The 12321-nt window shown below is 44.0% G+C and overlaps 1 protein-coding gene across 9 annotated transcripts in view; it reads left to right on the top strand.

The window, feature by feature from the left end:
- The first annotated feature begins 4107 nt into the window (after positions 1 to 4107).
- Positions 4108 to 12321, top strand: part of Gcfc2 (GC-rich sequence DNA-binding factor 2) — a 29470-nt gene continuing 21256 nt past the window's right edge. For 2 of the 9 annotated variants that reach the window (XR_002477273.2, XR_009591818.1), the window contains exons 1-5: positions 4111 to 4391; positions 6589 to 6717; positions 7831 to 8055; positions 9710 to 9807; positions 12080 to 12195. Coding sequence is in view for 5 of the 9 variants with exons in the window: in XM_060383511.1 (XP_060239494.1) it covers positions 4172 to 4391; positions 6589 to 6717; positions 7831 to 8055; positions 9710 to 9807; positions 12080 to 12195 (788 nt within the window). In the remaining 4 variants the exon portion in view is untranslated. Of the gene's footprint in view, positions 4392 to 6588; positions 6718 to 7830; positions 8056 to 9709; positions 9808 to 12079; positions 12196 to 12321 lie in introns of all 9 variants that reach the window. The other 7 variants (XR_009591817.1, XM_060383508.1, XM_060383511.1 and 4 more) reach the window with 6 other exon arrangements.

Below are 12321 nucleotides of genomic sequence, written 5' to 3'. Positions count from 1 at the left end.
ATTTTAAAGCCATCATAGGCTACATAAACAGACTTCCTCAGATCAATAAAGCAGTAAAGATATTATGCCAAACGTGAACAATCTCCTCAGGGGGTGGGAAGTAAGTGACTTTTATTATTGCTGATAATTATCAAAACTGCAGTGAACCTACTGATTCTTTTTTTTAAATAGTCACTTGTTTCAATTTTATTTTTACTTTTTATTTTAAATTTATTTTTTTCTAATTGGTTCTTTTTTTTAAAACAGGAATATTTCACAAGTGACTCTAGAAAATATGTGCAAAGATAGAGAGGAAGATTTATTCAGACCCTAAAGAGAGCTCAGTGGGAGGAGTGGTTGCCAGGCCTGTAGCAGTAGCTGCCGCAGCCATGAGTTTCACCTCTGAGCTGAGAACCTCTGGTCTTTGGGGAACATCTCAAATAAGAAGCTTGGAGCTGGAGTTGTGGCTCCGCTGGGAGATGCTTGCCTTTCAATCACAAAGCCCTGAGTATAATCCCCAGTACGTCCTACATGTGTTGTGGTGTACATCACTATTTTGATGGTAGAAGCAGGAGGATAAGGAGTATGGGATCATCCTGGGGTACCTAGAGAATGTGGTCCAGCCTGGCTCGCATGAAGCTCTCTTTTAGTATAATATTAAAAATCAATAAACGGGTTCAATGAAGGACATTACCATTTCTTAACTATACTTCCTTCTCTCCTATTTCAGGACTACAATCATGTTACCATCCTGAACAGCCTAGTGACATCACAGATTTAAAATGAGTTGCACCCAACACACCTAAATCGGTGGGAATTTGTGTTTGCATATGTGGGGGGAGGTGTCAGTGTATAGGTTACATATGTATCATGTATGTTCATGTGTGTGTGTGTGTGTGTCTGTATGTCATGCTGAGCATGTGCTCGGAGGCCAGAGGAAGACGCTAATGTTCTAATGTTCCAGCACCACCAGCGGAGCTGACATTCAGACAGGAAAATAAGCAGGGAGCTCACACCCCCTCTGTGTTGATTTTGTTGATAGTATGTTATTTAAAAGTTAAGATGTTATTTTCTTCTACAATAAAAGTTAACTTTGTTTTCCACTCTAGAATGATATGAATGATCAGGAATCACAAACACATTAAATGAAGGGTCTGATTGCAAGCAAATGGGCTTGGAGAGGTGCTGCACAAAATGTTGTCTCAATTCACCTTTAACTAGTCAATCAGTCTTAGGAAACTCCCTGTATGTCTATAATGTTGATCATTTTTAGGCTCTGTCTTCTTCCTTATCCCTATCCATTTCCCTCTGAAACCCTTATTCTCAATATACCCCCTTCTGATGTGTTTTTAAGCAGTTATATTTGGTTGGGTGTGCACACACTCTCTTTCTCTCTCCCTCTCTCTGTGGGGGGTCAGGTCTGTAGTGTGCACATGGAAGTCAAAGGACAACGTGCAGGAGTCGTCCAGGTAGGACACAGTGATTAACTTAGCTTGTCAGGCACGGTGGCAAGCACCTTTTCCCATGGATCTCTCTCTCACATGCTCCATTGCCTATACAAAACGACAACAAAACAGAGTTTAATCAGGCCATTTGGGCATGGGCATGGGCATGGGCATGGGCAAGGCCAACAGTGGCCTTGGTGTCCATGAGCTACCTGTGTCAGGAACAGGAAAGAAGCTTCTTCAGTTGTCCTTGGTTGGCCTCTGTGTCCTCTGATTTGACCTTTTCCAAGATGGAGAATTTTTGCAGTATCAGAAGGTACTAAGGTAAGCCATGGGATTACCTTGGTAGGATGAGAAGACTCAGAGGTGACAGAAGAAGAAATACCTTATGGCTTCATGATATTTTAGGGCTAGAAGGCGGCTGATTTGTTCTTCTCTGATGTCACCGAGGCCCAGGGCAAGTAAGTAACTTGAGTAAAAGACATGATCTTGCTGGGTATGCTGGCTCAGACCTATAGCCTTGGCACTTAGAAAGCTGAGTAGACCGTTACATGACTTTCAGGCAAGCCTGGGCTACAGAGTAAGACCCTGCCTTAAAGAAAAGCCATCCAGCCAAGAGGTGACTCACCTCCAGAGGTACTGCTGGTAAGACGGCACAGCTTGCACAGGTGCTTGCTTGGAAGGCTGATGATCTGAACCAAACTCCCATCTCACATGCTGAAAGACCTGATTCCCATTAACTGTGCTCTTAACCTCAGCATAACGTATCATTGAAACACGCACACACAAATACATGTTAAAAATTAAACCTTTAAAACTCAATAGGGTGAAAAGAAACTATAAATATACGTCACTATTATAGATGACTTTTCTCGAGTCACTGTGACAGAATGCCTGGCAGAAGCAGCTGAAATGATGAGACGTTGACTTGACTCATAGTTTTGAGGGTCCCTGTAGCTGTACATTTTCTATCTATTTTATTGGGGTTCCTATACCTCTTCCCCCTTCCAAGCCCCCAACACTAGTTGGAAGAGAAGGAAGATTAGAGAGGAAAGGGGCAGTGTATGTCTCTTTAACACTTCCTGCTGTTTAGGAACATAGCTTCCTGGGGCAAGTCCAGTTTTCGTAGTCAGGATATGCAGCAGTCCAGTAGTCCAGCAAAGCCAACAAACGAAGCAGCAGGACGAACCAGCATCATCTGCCTTCTTCCTTCTAGTGCCCCAGTTCCTCTCTGGGCTCTGGAATTTATTCTCTTTCAGAATCCTTAGAATTAAACTATCTGCAGCTGGCAAACACCATGCTCCTCTCAGAGAACGAGACAATCATAATTAACAGCTGTGGACAAACTAAAGCAGCTCCATATCCCAGACCTGGGATTAAAACAATATCCTGTTTACATAACTGACTTTTTAAAGAAACCAAAGCTTCCCCTACAGGTACCTTCCATCACGCTAGGACAGGCAAGGCCAACGGCTTGGTCAGTGGTGGCAGGAATGTGTGTCAAGCTGTAACTCCCCACCTTAGCCAATCCGGAAGTGGAGCACTCTGGTCAGAGGGTGTCATCACCTGCAAGACCTACCTCTAGAGAACCACTTTTGCCATAGTCCCAAAGGTTGAATAACTGTCCCAGACAGTGCCACAACCTGGGGAGCAGGTTTTCAAAGCCATGAACCTGTGAAGAGTGTTTCTGATTTAGGTGCCAACAACTATGTTTGGTAACTGTGCACTGAGCTTTATGAAGGTAGCCGTATGAGCTGTTTTGATGGGCAATCAAAGCCCTCCTGACAAACAACAGAAGGATGCTAAGCTGGATTCTGGTTGAGGTATGGTGCAGGTGGTAAGGCCGGGAGTCAGGTGTCTAAAGCATGGAATCTGACGCTTACGGAAGCAATGCAAACCCTTAGCCACAGCTCGAGAGGCCAACTCACCTTCTGATTTTACTCTCTAGACTGTCTGGGACCCATACAGGCGTGGGTGTGAAAACACAGCTCTCACCCCAAAGGGAGTTTGAGTTTGGAGGCAAATGGGTGACCGCGGCCCTTAAACAGATTTCTGCCTTTCCAAGTTGCAGAGTCAACATGGAAAGCTTACTGACGTTTTTATAGTAACAGAAAAGTGAAGTCACAAGCCAAAGCGTTTTTAAAATACATTGCCCGAAACGCGAAGTGAACAGAGTGCTGTGACGAGATCGCAGCCACGGGTCTCAGTTGCTGTCCGAGAGCATCCTCGCTCCTCTGACTGGCAGAACCCGGCTCTCCCCTGCAGCGTTCCCTCTGCTCCCGCAGTTCTAATCAGACTTCGCAGACGCTCCCCGGAATTCTCACACACAACGCGAGCAGATCTTACTCCGTCAAGTGGAACGCGTGCTCGAAGCCTCTCCGGCTGGGCTCGAACTGGGCTCTCGGGCTGCAACAACGGAGTCCCGGAATCCCTCCCCTAGGGCTCAGGTCTCAACTCCGGTCAGATCCGAAGCCCTGTGCCCTGAGACAATGATTTTGATTGTTTCTGAGCTTATATTTACGCTTAATTCCATTGTTTATCCCCCACCCACGTGTCTGCTCGGGGTGGGGGATTGCAGGCCCCTCCCGGACCTCGGCCGTAAGAAGTTCCGAGAAGGAATGGGCTCAACCCGCCGGTGCACTCGGAAGCGGGCAGCACCCGCCGGAGCTCTCACAAGCACGCATGCGCAGCCGCGGCGAGCGCGCAGGCGCGGAAGGCCCCGTCGGGATGCGCCAGCCTTCTCCACTATGGCGCTCAGGCCTCAGAGGACCTTCCGGCGGCGCCAGGTCGAGTCCAGCGACAGCGACGGCGACGGCGCGGAGGAGCGGAGCGCTGAGGAGCCGGCGAAGGCAGGCGGAGGAGCCGAGGGAGCGGGGCGGCCGCGCGGGGCCCGCGGCGCCCGGGGCCGCGTCTGGGCGAGTTCCCGGCGCAGCCCCGGGGCCGCGTCACGCGAGGACCGCGGCGCAGGTGACCGCGGCGGGAAGGGTCCGAGCGGCAGGGCCCCAGCCCCCGGGCCCCTGTGGCCGGCCGCATCGTGCTCTGCGAAGCCGGGGCTGCTGGGAGGCTCCTGTAGATAGTGGTACCACTTGGCAGTTTGCGCCCTCGGGTGACCCACGCTGACATGCACAGCCATGATGTTCACAGTGAACACAGATCCTCAGAGAGGAGTCGAACGGTTGCTAATGCTGTTAGCTGTTAGATGTAGATGAAAGTCATGTGCCTCAGCTTTCTAAGAACATCTGCCAGTTCATTAAAAGAATAAGACACAGGGTTTGGAACGTTGTCATTTTAAAAGTTAACTATCTGAAACGACAGAAAAAAAAAGTAGATAAAAATAATGTAAAACGAGGTGTTGTGACTGAGATTGGTGACACTATGAACTGTTGCATTTGTGTGATCAAATACCAAGTCTCTTGAGGGCTGGTGAGCCCGCTCAGCAGCTAGGAGCACTGGCAGCTTTTCCAGAGGACCTGGGTTCTGTGTCCGGCACCCACTGGAGGCCCGCTCTAACTAGGGGTTTGGAAGCCCTTCTCTGACTTCGTTGGGAACCAAAGATACACGATGTACATCTGTATGTACATACAAACATGCCTGCACGGGTATATGCAGGTAGAACATTTAAAACTCCGTTAGTGTTGAAGTCCTGGCTTTCTCCCTAGTATTTTTGGCCCCATTAAAGAATATTAGTGATTTCTTATATATGCTTACTTGAAAATGAAAATAGATATACTTAATAGTGTACAAGATGACTTGAAATATGTGTACACGTTGGGTTGTTTACGTGGATCTACTTCATTTTTTTCGTGGTGGGAACACAAACTCCTCCAGCCATTTTCAAGCAGAGCGTACAGCACACGGGTACCAACTGTGGACACTGTGTCATACAACAGATAACCTAAACTTACCCTTGTAAAATTTTCTGACTTTTGCCAACATATCCCCACGCCAGCTGCCATTCCTCTCTGTCTCTATTTCCTTCAAATTGATTAGATTCTACGTGCTAATGAGAACTAAACATATTTGTCCTTCTGTGCGTAGCTTATATCACTTAATGTCTTCAAGGTTTGGCTCTGTTGGGGCACCTGTTCACGTAAAGTTTGAATGGTCTTTTGAGTTTTTAAAAAAATGTGCCAGTCATCTGGCTCACCTTGAGTAAGTATACTGAGGCCAGGACTCATCTTCCCTTCCCTTCTTGAGCAGCGATTCTGGAACTTCTTTTGCCTTTAAACTCTCTTTGTAACTCTTAAAAAGAGAGGTCCTGCTGGGTGCGGTGGTTCACAGCTGTAATCCCGGCACTCAGGGAAGCAGAGGCAGACAGATCTCTGAGTTCAGGCCTGGTCTACAAAGTGAGTCCAGATAAATAAAAATAGAGGTCCCGAATGTTTCCCTGGGTTGTTTCAATTTTGTTACCTCTATCCTTAAAAAGATACGTACTCGGTTTACTATGTAACAAAATTAATAATTTTCATCGCTTCATCAACAAATGTGAATGAAACTGGCTTCTTTTAAGTCTCCTGCTGTGTGGTGATAAAGAGTACAATAACTGTCTGCAAGCTGGTATCACTGCCTTTGTGCTGAGGCAAGAACTTTCACCCACCACATTTGTGCCTTATGTTGCATTGTCAACACAGGGGAAGGAAAAATAACATGCGTGTCAGGATTAAAGTGATTTTGATTTTACACGCTCTCTGACAAGACCCTGGGGCCTGCCAAGGATTGACCGTGCTTTGAGAGTCCCTGCTGTAGCTAACTCCACCAGAAGTAGGCATGGGTGGCCGTTAACAGCAATAGCTAAGATGTGAGCTACAGCTTTATTCCTTCCATGTTTTATTATTTTTAGTTATTTATTTAACTATGCGTGTGTGTGTCTGCATGTGTGAGTATGTGCACATGAGTGTAGTGCGACAGGCCAGAGGTGCCAGATCCCCTGGAGCTGGAGTTACAGGACGTTGTGAGCTGCCTGACACAGGTGCTGGAGCTGGACTCAGGTCTTCTGCGAGGACAGTAGGTGTTCTGGACCCCTGGTCCACCTCCCAGCATCTTTACAATGTTTCCATGCTCCAGAGCATCACGTTGAATTAAGAGGTAATCTTAGGCATTGATGTTTGTTTTAGTTATTGATTCAAATATTTTGACTTTTTTGCTTCTAATGGTGTCCTTTTAGAATCCAGAAAAGCTGATCTCTCCTCCGATGAAGAAGAAGGAACACATCCCTTACTGGAAAGTAAGGATGACCAGAGTCCATCCTCCAGTAGCTCTAGTTCTCTGGAAGAAAAGGAAGTTTCACCCATAGGTTGGTAATTTTTGTCATTTTATGTAAATAACTTAACTAACTTCCTTTTTTGAGACAGAGTCTCACTTTGTACCCCAGGCTGGTCTGCCTTTTATTCTATAGCCTAACTATATCAAAATCACCATCTGCCTTCTGAGATTATGATGTACCCCTGTGCCCAGCTCTAAAGAGTACTTTATCCACCAGTAACTCTTACTGTTGATAAAACAGTAAAAAGTATGGAGCAAATAGGTTCTTATTTATTATATGATATGCCCAAGATCAGACAGCTTTTAACAGCCCAGAAAAGGCTCAAAGCAGGGAGTTTGTTCCCCAGTGTGCTCTTAACTCCTGTGCTTTCCCAGGAAGTTCTGCCTCATAACTAGAGGCTGGTAAGATTTGTCTGTGAGAATGTTGCTGATACCAGCTATAGCATGTCCTGAAGGAGGACAATATAATATGTGTATGATACTCATAATGACTCAAAGTGGCATAATATACATGATATATTTTATATAAAATATATATTTTATTTATATATAATTTATTGTTTTTACTTATATGTTTATTATATGTGTTTCGAATATGCACATACATGTAAACATATATACTTATATGTATGTGTACGTGTGTGTATGCTCTTTTTTTTTTTTAAGAAGGATTGGTTAGTTCAGATGTTAGCACATAACCACCTCTGGGTCAAATCTCACCCAATGCTCATTAATACCCTTTCAGATATTGATTAGCTAAGTCTGCATTGGCATTCCACTAGAAAAGTTAAGAAGTTATCATGGACCTTACTTTATGGCCCATGAAGTCAAAAATGTTCATCTGGCCCTTTAACTGTAACTGCGGCATTCATAACTTGTTTTCTGCTATCTAGACTCTTTTTTCAGGCCAGTGACACTTAAGACCCTTTTGGAATGGTGTCAGCGTCATTTCCTGGTAGTGCGAGATAGTGTGTTTTATATCTGTTATATTATTATTTTTTTCTTTATTGACTAGACTTTAAGCCATTTGTTATAGTCATGTAAATCTATCTGAACAGTGAAAATTTATGGTGCCTTTTTATTGCCTTGAATGCATGGAGCATGCTCTTTACCTTAGGTTTTCTTACCTCTTCATTTGTTTCAGTTAAGATCCCCGATGCAGCTTTTATTCAGGCAGCCCGCAGAAAACGTGAGTTGGCCAGGACCCCACGTGACTATATTTCACTGGATGTAAACCATCCGTCCACCACTTCTGACAGTAAGAGAAGCAGTGAAGAGGACCCAGAGAGTGATCCTGATGACCATGAAAAGAGAATACTATTTGCTCCAAAACCTCAAACACTCAGACAAAGAATGGCTGAAGAAACATGTATGTATTTAATTTACTTACCAGTATATGAAGATGACATTTTCATTATAATAGTGAAATTTCTGTTTTGTCATTACAATGTTTTCTGTTATTTCTCAGAAAACTGATATGGGAGCTGGGGATACAGCTCAGTTGGCAGAGTCTTGCCTACCGTGCGTGAAGCCTGTGTTCAAGCCCTAGCACCACATAGACCATTTGTGATGGCTCATTCCTGTAATCCTAGCACATAGTGAGAGCCTGTATTACCCCTCCCCGCAGACACACACTCAAAGTAGCACCTAGCTGAATCCCCAACACACGTCTCGTGTTGAGCGTTCGTATTGAATTTTATTATCAATTTGGTCCACAGTGTCATGGCTTTTAAGTGGTATGAAATTATCGTATTGTTACTTCAGGGTATGTGTTGTGATGTTTTCTGTTGCTGGATCACTTCCTGGGTTTTTGATGGGTAAAAGAACTGTACAGTCTTGTGTTTGAAACATTGGAAATTATTGCAGCCTTTAGATAGTCTTTTGGGAGCATGGAAGATTCTGCAGAATTTTAGGTTTCATGTGCTAAGATCTTCCCTACTATTATGAAACTTAACTCTTTCCAGCAATGCTTAGGTTGCAAAAGGCTGTGCTCATTTGTAACATGTATGCCTTACCATAGTTTTCTGCAGAATAAAACTGATTCCTTGTACTCAGAAATTTTTGTGTGTGTCTGAGACACCATCTCATGTATCTAGGCTAGTCACAGACTTACCATGTAGCTAAAGATGACCTTGAATTTCTAGTCCTCTTACCCCTATGTCTTAAGTGCCAGAATTGTATAGGTATGTGCAACCACATGAGACTTAACGCAGTCATGGGGCTTGAACTTAGGGCTTAATGTGTGCCAGGCAAGCATTCTGCCCACTGTGCTACATTTCAAGCTTCCAGAAACTATTTTTAAATGTTCGGTTCTTGGGTGTGAATTAAGTGTTTTGTTTTATGTGTGTGTGAGCTCACACAGGTGTAGTTGTGAGTGCTTGTGTGGGCATGTGTTAGTCAGGGTGCACATGTGTGAAGGTCCAGAGGACAAATTGCAGTAGTTATTTCTCTTCCATCATGTGTTATGGGTCCTGGGTTGGAACTCAGGTCATTAAACTGATGTCAGACACCTTTAGTCGTTGGGCATCTTGCTAGCCCTCTTTTCTTATTTTGTGTTGTGTGGATGTCTGAGTGTGGGCACACGCATACCACAGTGTAAATATGGAGGTCAGAGGACAAGTTGTGGGTGTTGGCTCTTTCCTTCTACAATGTAGATTCTTTCGGATTGAACCATGTTGTCAAGCTTGATGGCAAATGTACTTGCTGAGCCATCTCAGTGGCTCACATATGCCAAACCTTTCATTTTCCCCAGCCTTTTCCTTAGGGGAAGCAGGTGGTTAGAAAGGGAAGGCTGGCCCTGGTGTCTAGTGGCTACAGTTCTCACTGCGAGACAGTGCTCTGAGCAGTTATTTAGCCCTGAGTTGGATCTCCTTTTTAAAATGAAGGTACTTGCTCCCTGGATTATTATGAAAAGGAAACAGCATTTGAGGTGTTACTCAGCAGGCATGAAATAACCCCAAATCTAAGTACTTCTGTCAGACTGGGAAAATACTGAGTTTTACTGTGTTCACTTGTTTTTATAGCAATCGGAAATGAAGAAGCAAGTGAAGAGAGTCAGGAAGATGAAAATGAAGATATTTGGGAACAGCAGCAAATGAGGAAAGCAGTTAAGATCACAGAGGTAATTATTTCTATGCTGTATTTGCTAGCATCCTGAGAGTGCTGTAACAAATTACCAAAAACCCAGTGACTTAATTTTACTTTTAAAACTTTGTCCTTTGTGTGGGTGGTGGGGCCACCCGTGCTACAGTGCATGTATGGAGGTCAGAGGACAACCTTGTAGAGTTGGTTATGTCATTCCAAGGACAAATTCTGGAGAGCAAACTTAGTCTCCTGAGCCATCTTGCTGGCCTGAAATCTGCTTGTTCTCTCCCAGTGTGGATACTGCAGGGCTGCTTCCTCTGGAGGCCCTCCATGAAAACGACTCCTTGCCTTTTCCCAGGTCTTTGTGCACTGGGTGTTCTGCAGAATGGCAGTCCCGGCCTCTGCCTCCAATGCCTTCTCTGCATCACTGCTCTGTGCTGTGTTAGCATTTGGGCTGGCCCAGAACAGCCAGTGTATTCTCATCTCTAGATCCTTAGATACAACCACGAAGACTCTGCAAGCAGGACAATTTTAAGTCCTGTGCGCTGTGGGTAGAGCTTGGAAAAGCTTGAGCTCTACCATTCAGCTCACCACATCCAGAAGTGCATGTGATTAAAACTAAAAAGTGCAGGTAAACCTGTGACCATCAGTTTGGAATTTCTAATTAGATAACTTACCAATAGACTGTTTTTATAATTATGAAAGACTTAATTTATTTCTCCTCACTTTTGGCAACATCAATGTATCAAAAATATTTTTAAAAAATACTTTGAGAAGAAATACGACCGATTCTTACTCTCCAGCTCAAGTTTCCCAATTCCCCTGTGTTTGCTGCTCTTCGTTTCATAGACTAATTGTTCTCCTGATGTATACCAGAGGTTCCAGCTTGCTTTCTCATGGGGTACGTAATAGCACAGTGCTTGTCGCGGTGCCATTAACTTCATTTAGTAAATACTGAAGTCCAAAGAATTTAATGAGATTTATGCCCTGATAACTTAAAACCATCAGGAAAAGATAATGCAGACAAATTGAAGAAATGTAAGATGGCTTATCAGGTAACAGTGTTCACCACAGAGGTCTGGTGACTTGAGCTCAAGATGAGGAGAGAATGAACTCCACCACGCTGTCCTGTGACCACACGTGATGCCCATGTGTGTGCCCATCCACATGCATGGACACACAGTAATTTCACTTTAGTAACCACCCTGCTTACTAATGACAAGTGTGCTTCTGTTGCTGCTGCCTGACTCCTCCAGCGCTGGACTCAGTTTGGACACTAGGCTAGTTTCTGTATCCATCTTCATGTGGTATATTTTCCCATAGTCTGCCTAAAAGTCAGCTCCACAAATGTGGCTTCATCAGAGCTTGCAGCTGTAGGAACTGGAGGGAGAGCTCAGTGGTTAAGAGCACTGGCTGATCTTCTTGAGGACACAGGTTCAATTCCCAGCACTCACATGGTAGTTCACAAATATCGGAAACTCTAGTCCTAGGGGATCTGATGCCCTCTGGCCTCTGTGGGCAACACATGTACTTGGTGCACACACACACAGCTAAGACACCTGTACACATAAAGTAAATCTAAAAACAAAAGTTGCAGCTGTGAATTAGAGCTTGAAGTCCAGCGATGTTGGGTATGGCTGCTAGTTTTCATAAGCATGACACAGATCGAGTCACCTAGGAAGCAAGGACCTCAGTTGGAGAATTGCTTCCGTCAAACTGGACTCTAGAGAAGCCTGTGGACATTGACTTGATTAATGACCGATATGGGAGAGACGCCATCCCCCTGTGGGCAGTGCCACCTTGGCAGGTGGACCTGGGTTGTGTAAGGAAGCAGGTGAGTGAGCTCTAGAGAACAAGCCAGAAAGCAACAGTGTTCCTCCATAGTCTCTGCTTCATTTCTTGTTCGCAGGTTCTGGCCTTGAGTCTCCTTGATGATGGACTATTGTTTGAAACTGTAGATGAAATAAACACTTTCCTCCCCAAGTTGCTTTTGGCCAGTGTTTTATCACAGCAACTAAGAAGCAAACAAGGACACCCTGTTTCTGTCTAGTTACAGGTCGTTCCAGTGATTTCTAACAATCGCGAGAGTTCGCAGATCAAAATTGACTTGACCATCCTTTTGGTGAACATTTTCAGTAGCAGTATTTACAGTGGGAATTTATTTTTCCTATTTGCAAATAAGATTGTGATGGGAGATTTAAAAAATGGTTTATTGTGACCATGATACTGCAAAGGCATGGAAACCTTACTTAGTTTCCTTTGTGTGGTAAATGAAGTGTTTTTTAAAAATAATTTTTTACATTTTTTAGGGACAAAACATAGACCTTTCCCACAGCAGTAAATCTCAAACAGTGAAGAAGTTTGATACTTCCATTTCATTTCCACCAGTAAATTTGGAAATTATAAAGAAACAATTAAATAATAGGTGAGTAATGTTTATTCTGTAATTTACATCCATCCTAACGTAAATTATATAATGTACACTATATCCTAGTAGTAAAAAAGCACTAATGTTCTTTTAATTATTATTTAGTTATTAAACAGGTTTTTA

This window comes from Meriones unguiculatus, chromosome 5, assembly GCF_030254825.1.
Source record: "Meriones unguiculatus strain TT.TT164.6M chromosome 5, Bangor_MerUng_6.1, whole genome shotgun sequence".
In the NCBI taxonomy this organism is placed as follows: Eukaryota; Metazoa; Chordata; class Mammalia; order Rodentia; family Muridae; genus Meriones; species Meriones unguiculatus.
Note: the sequence above shows the minus strand (reverse complement) of the source record. Positions and strands in the feature narration are given on the sequence as shown.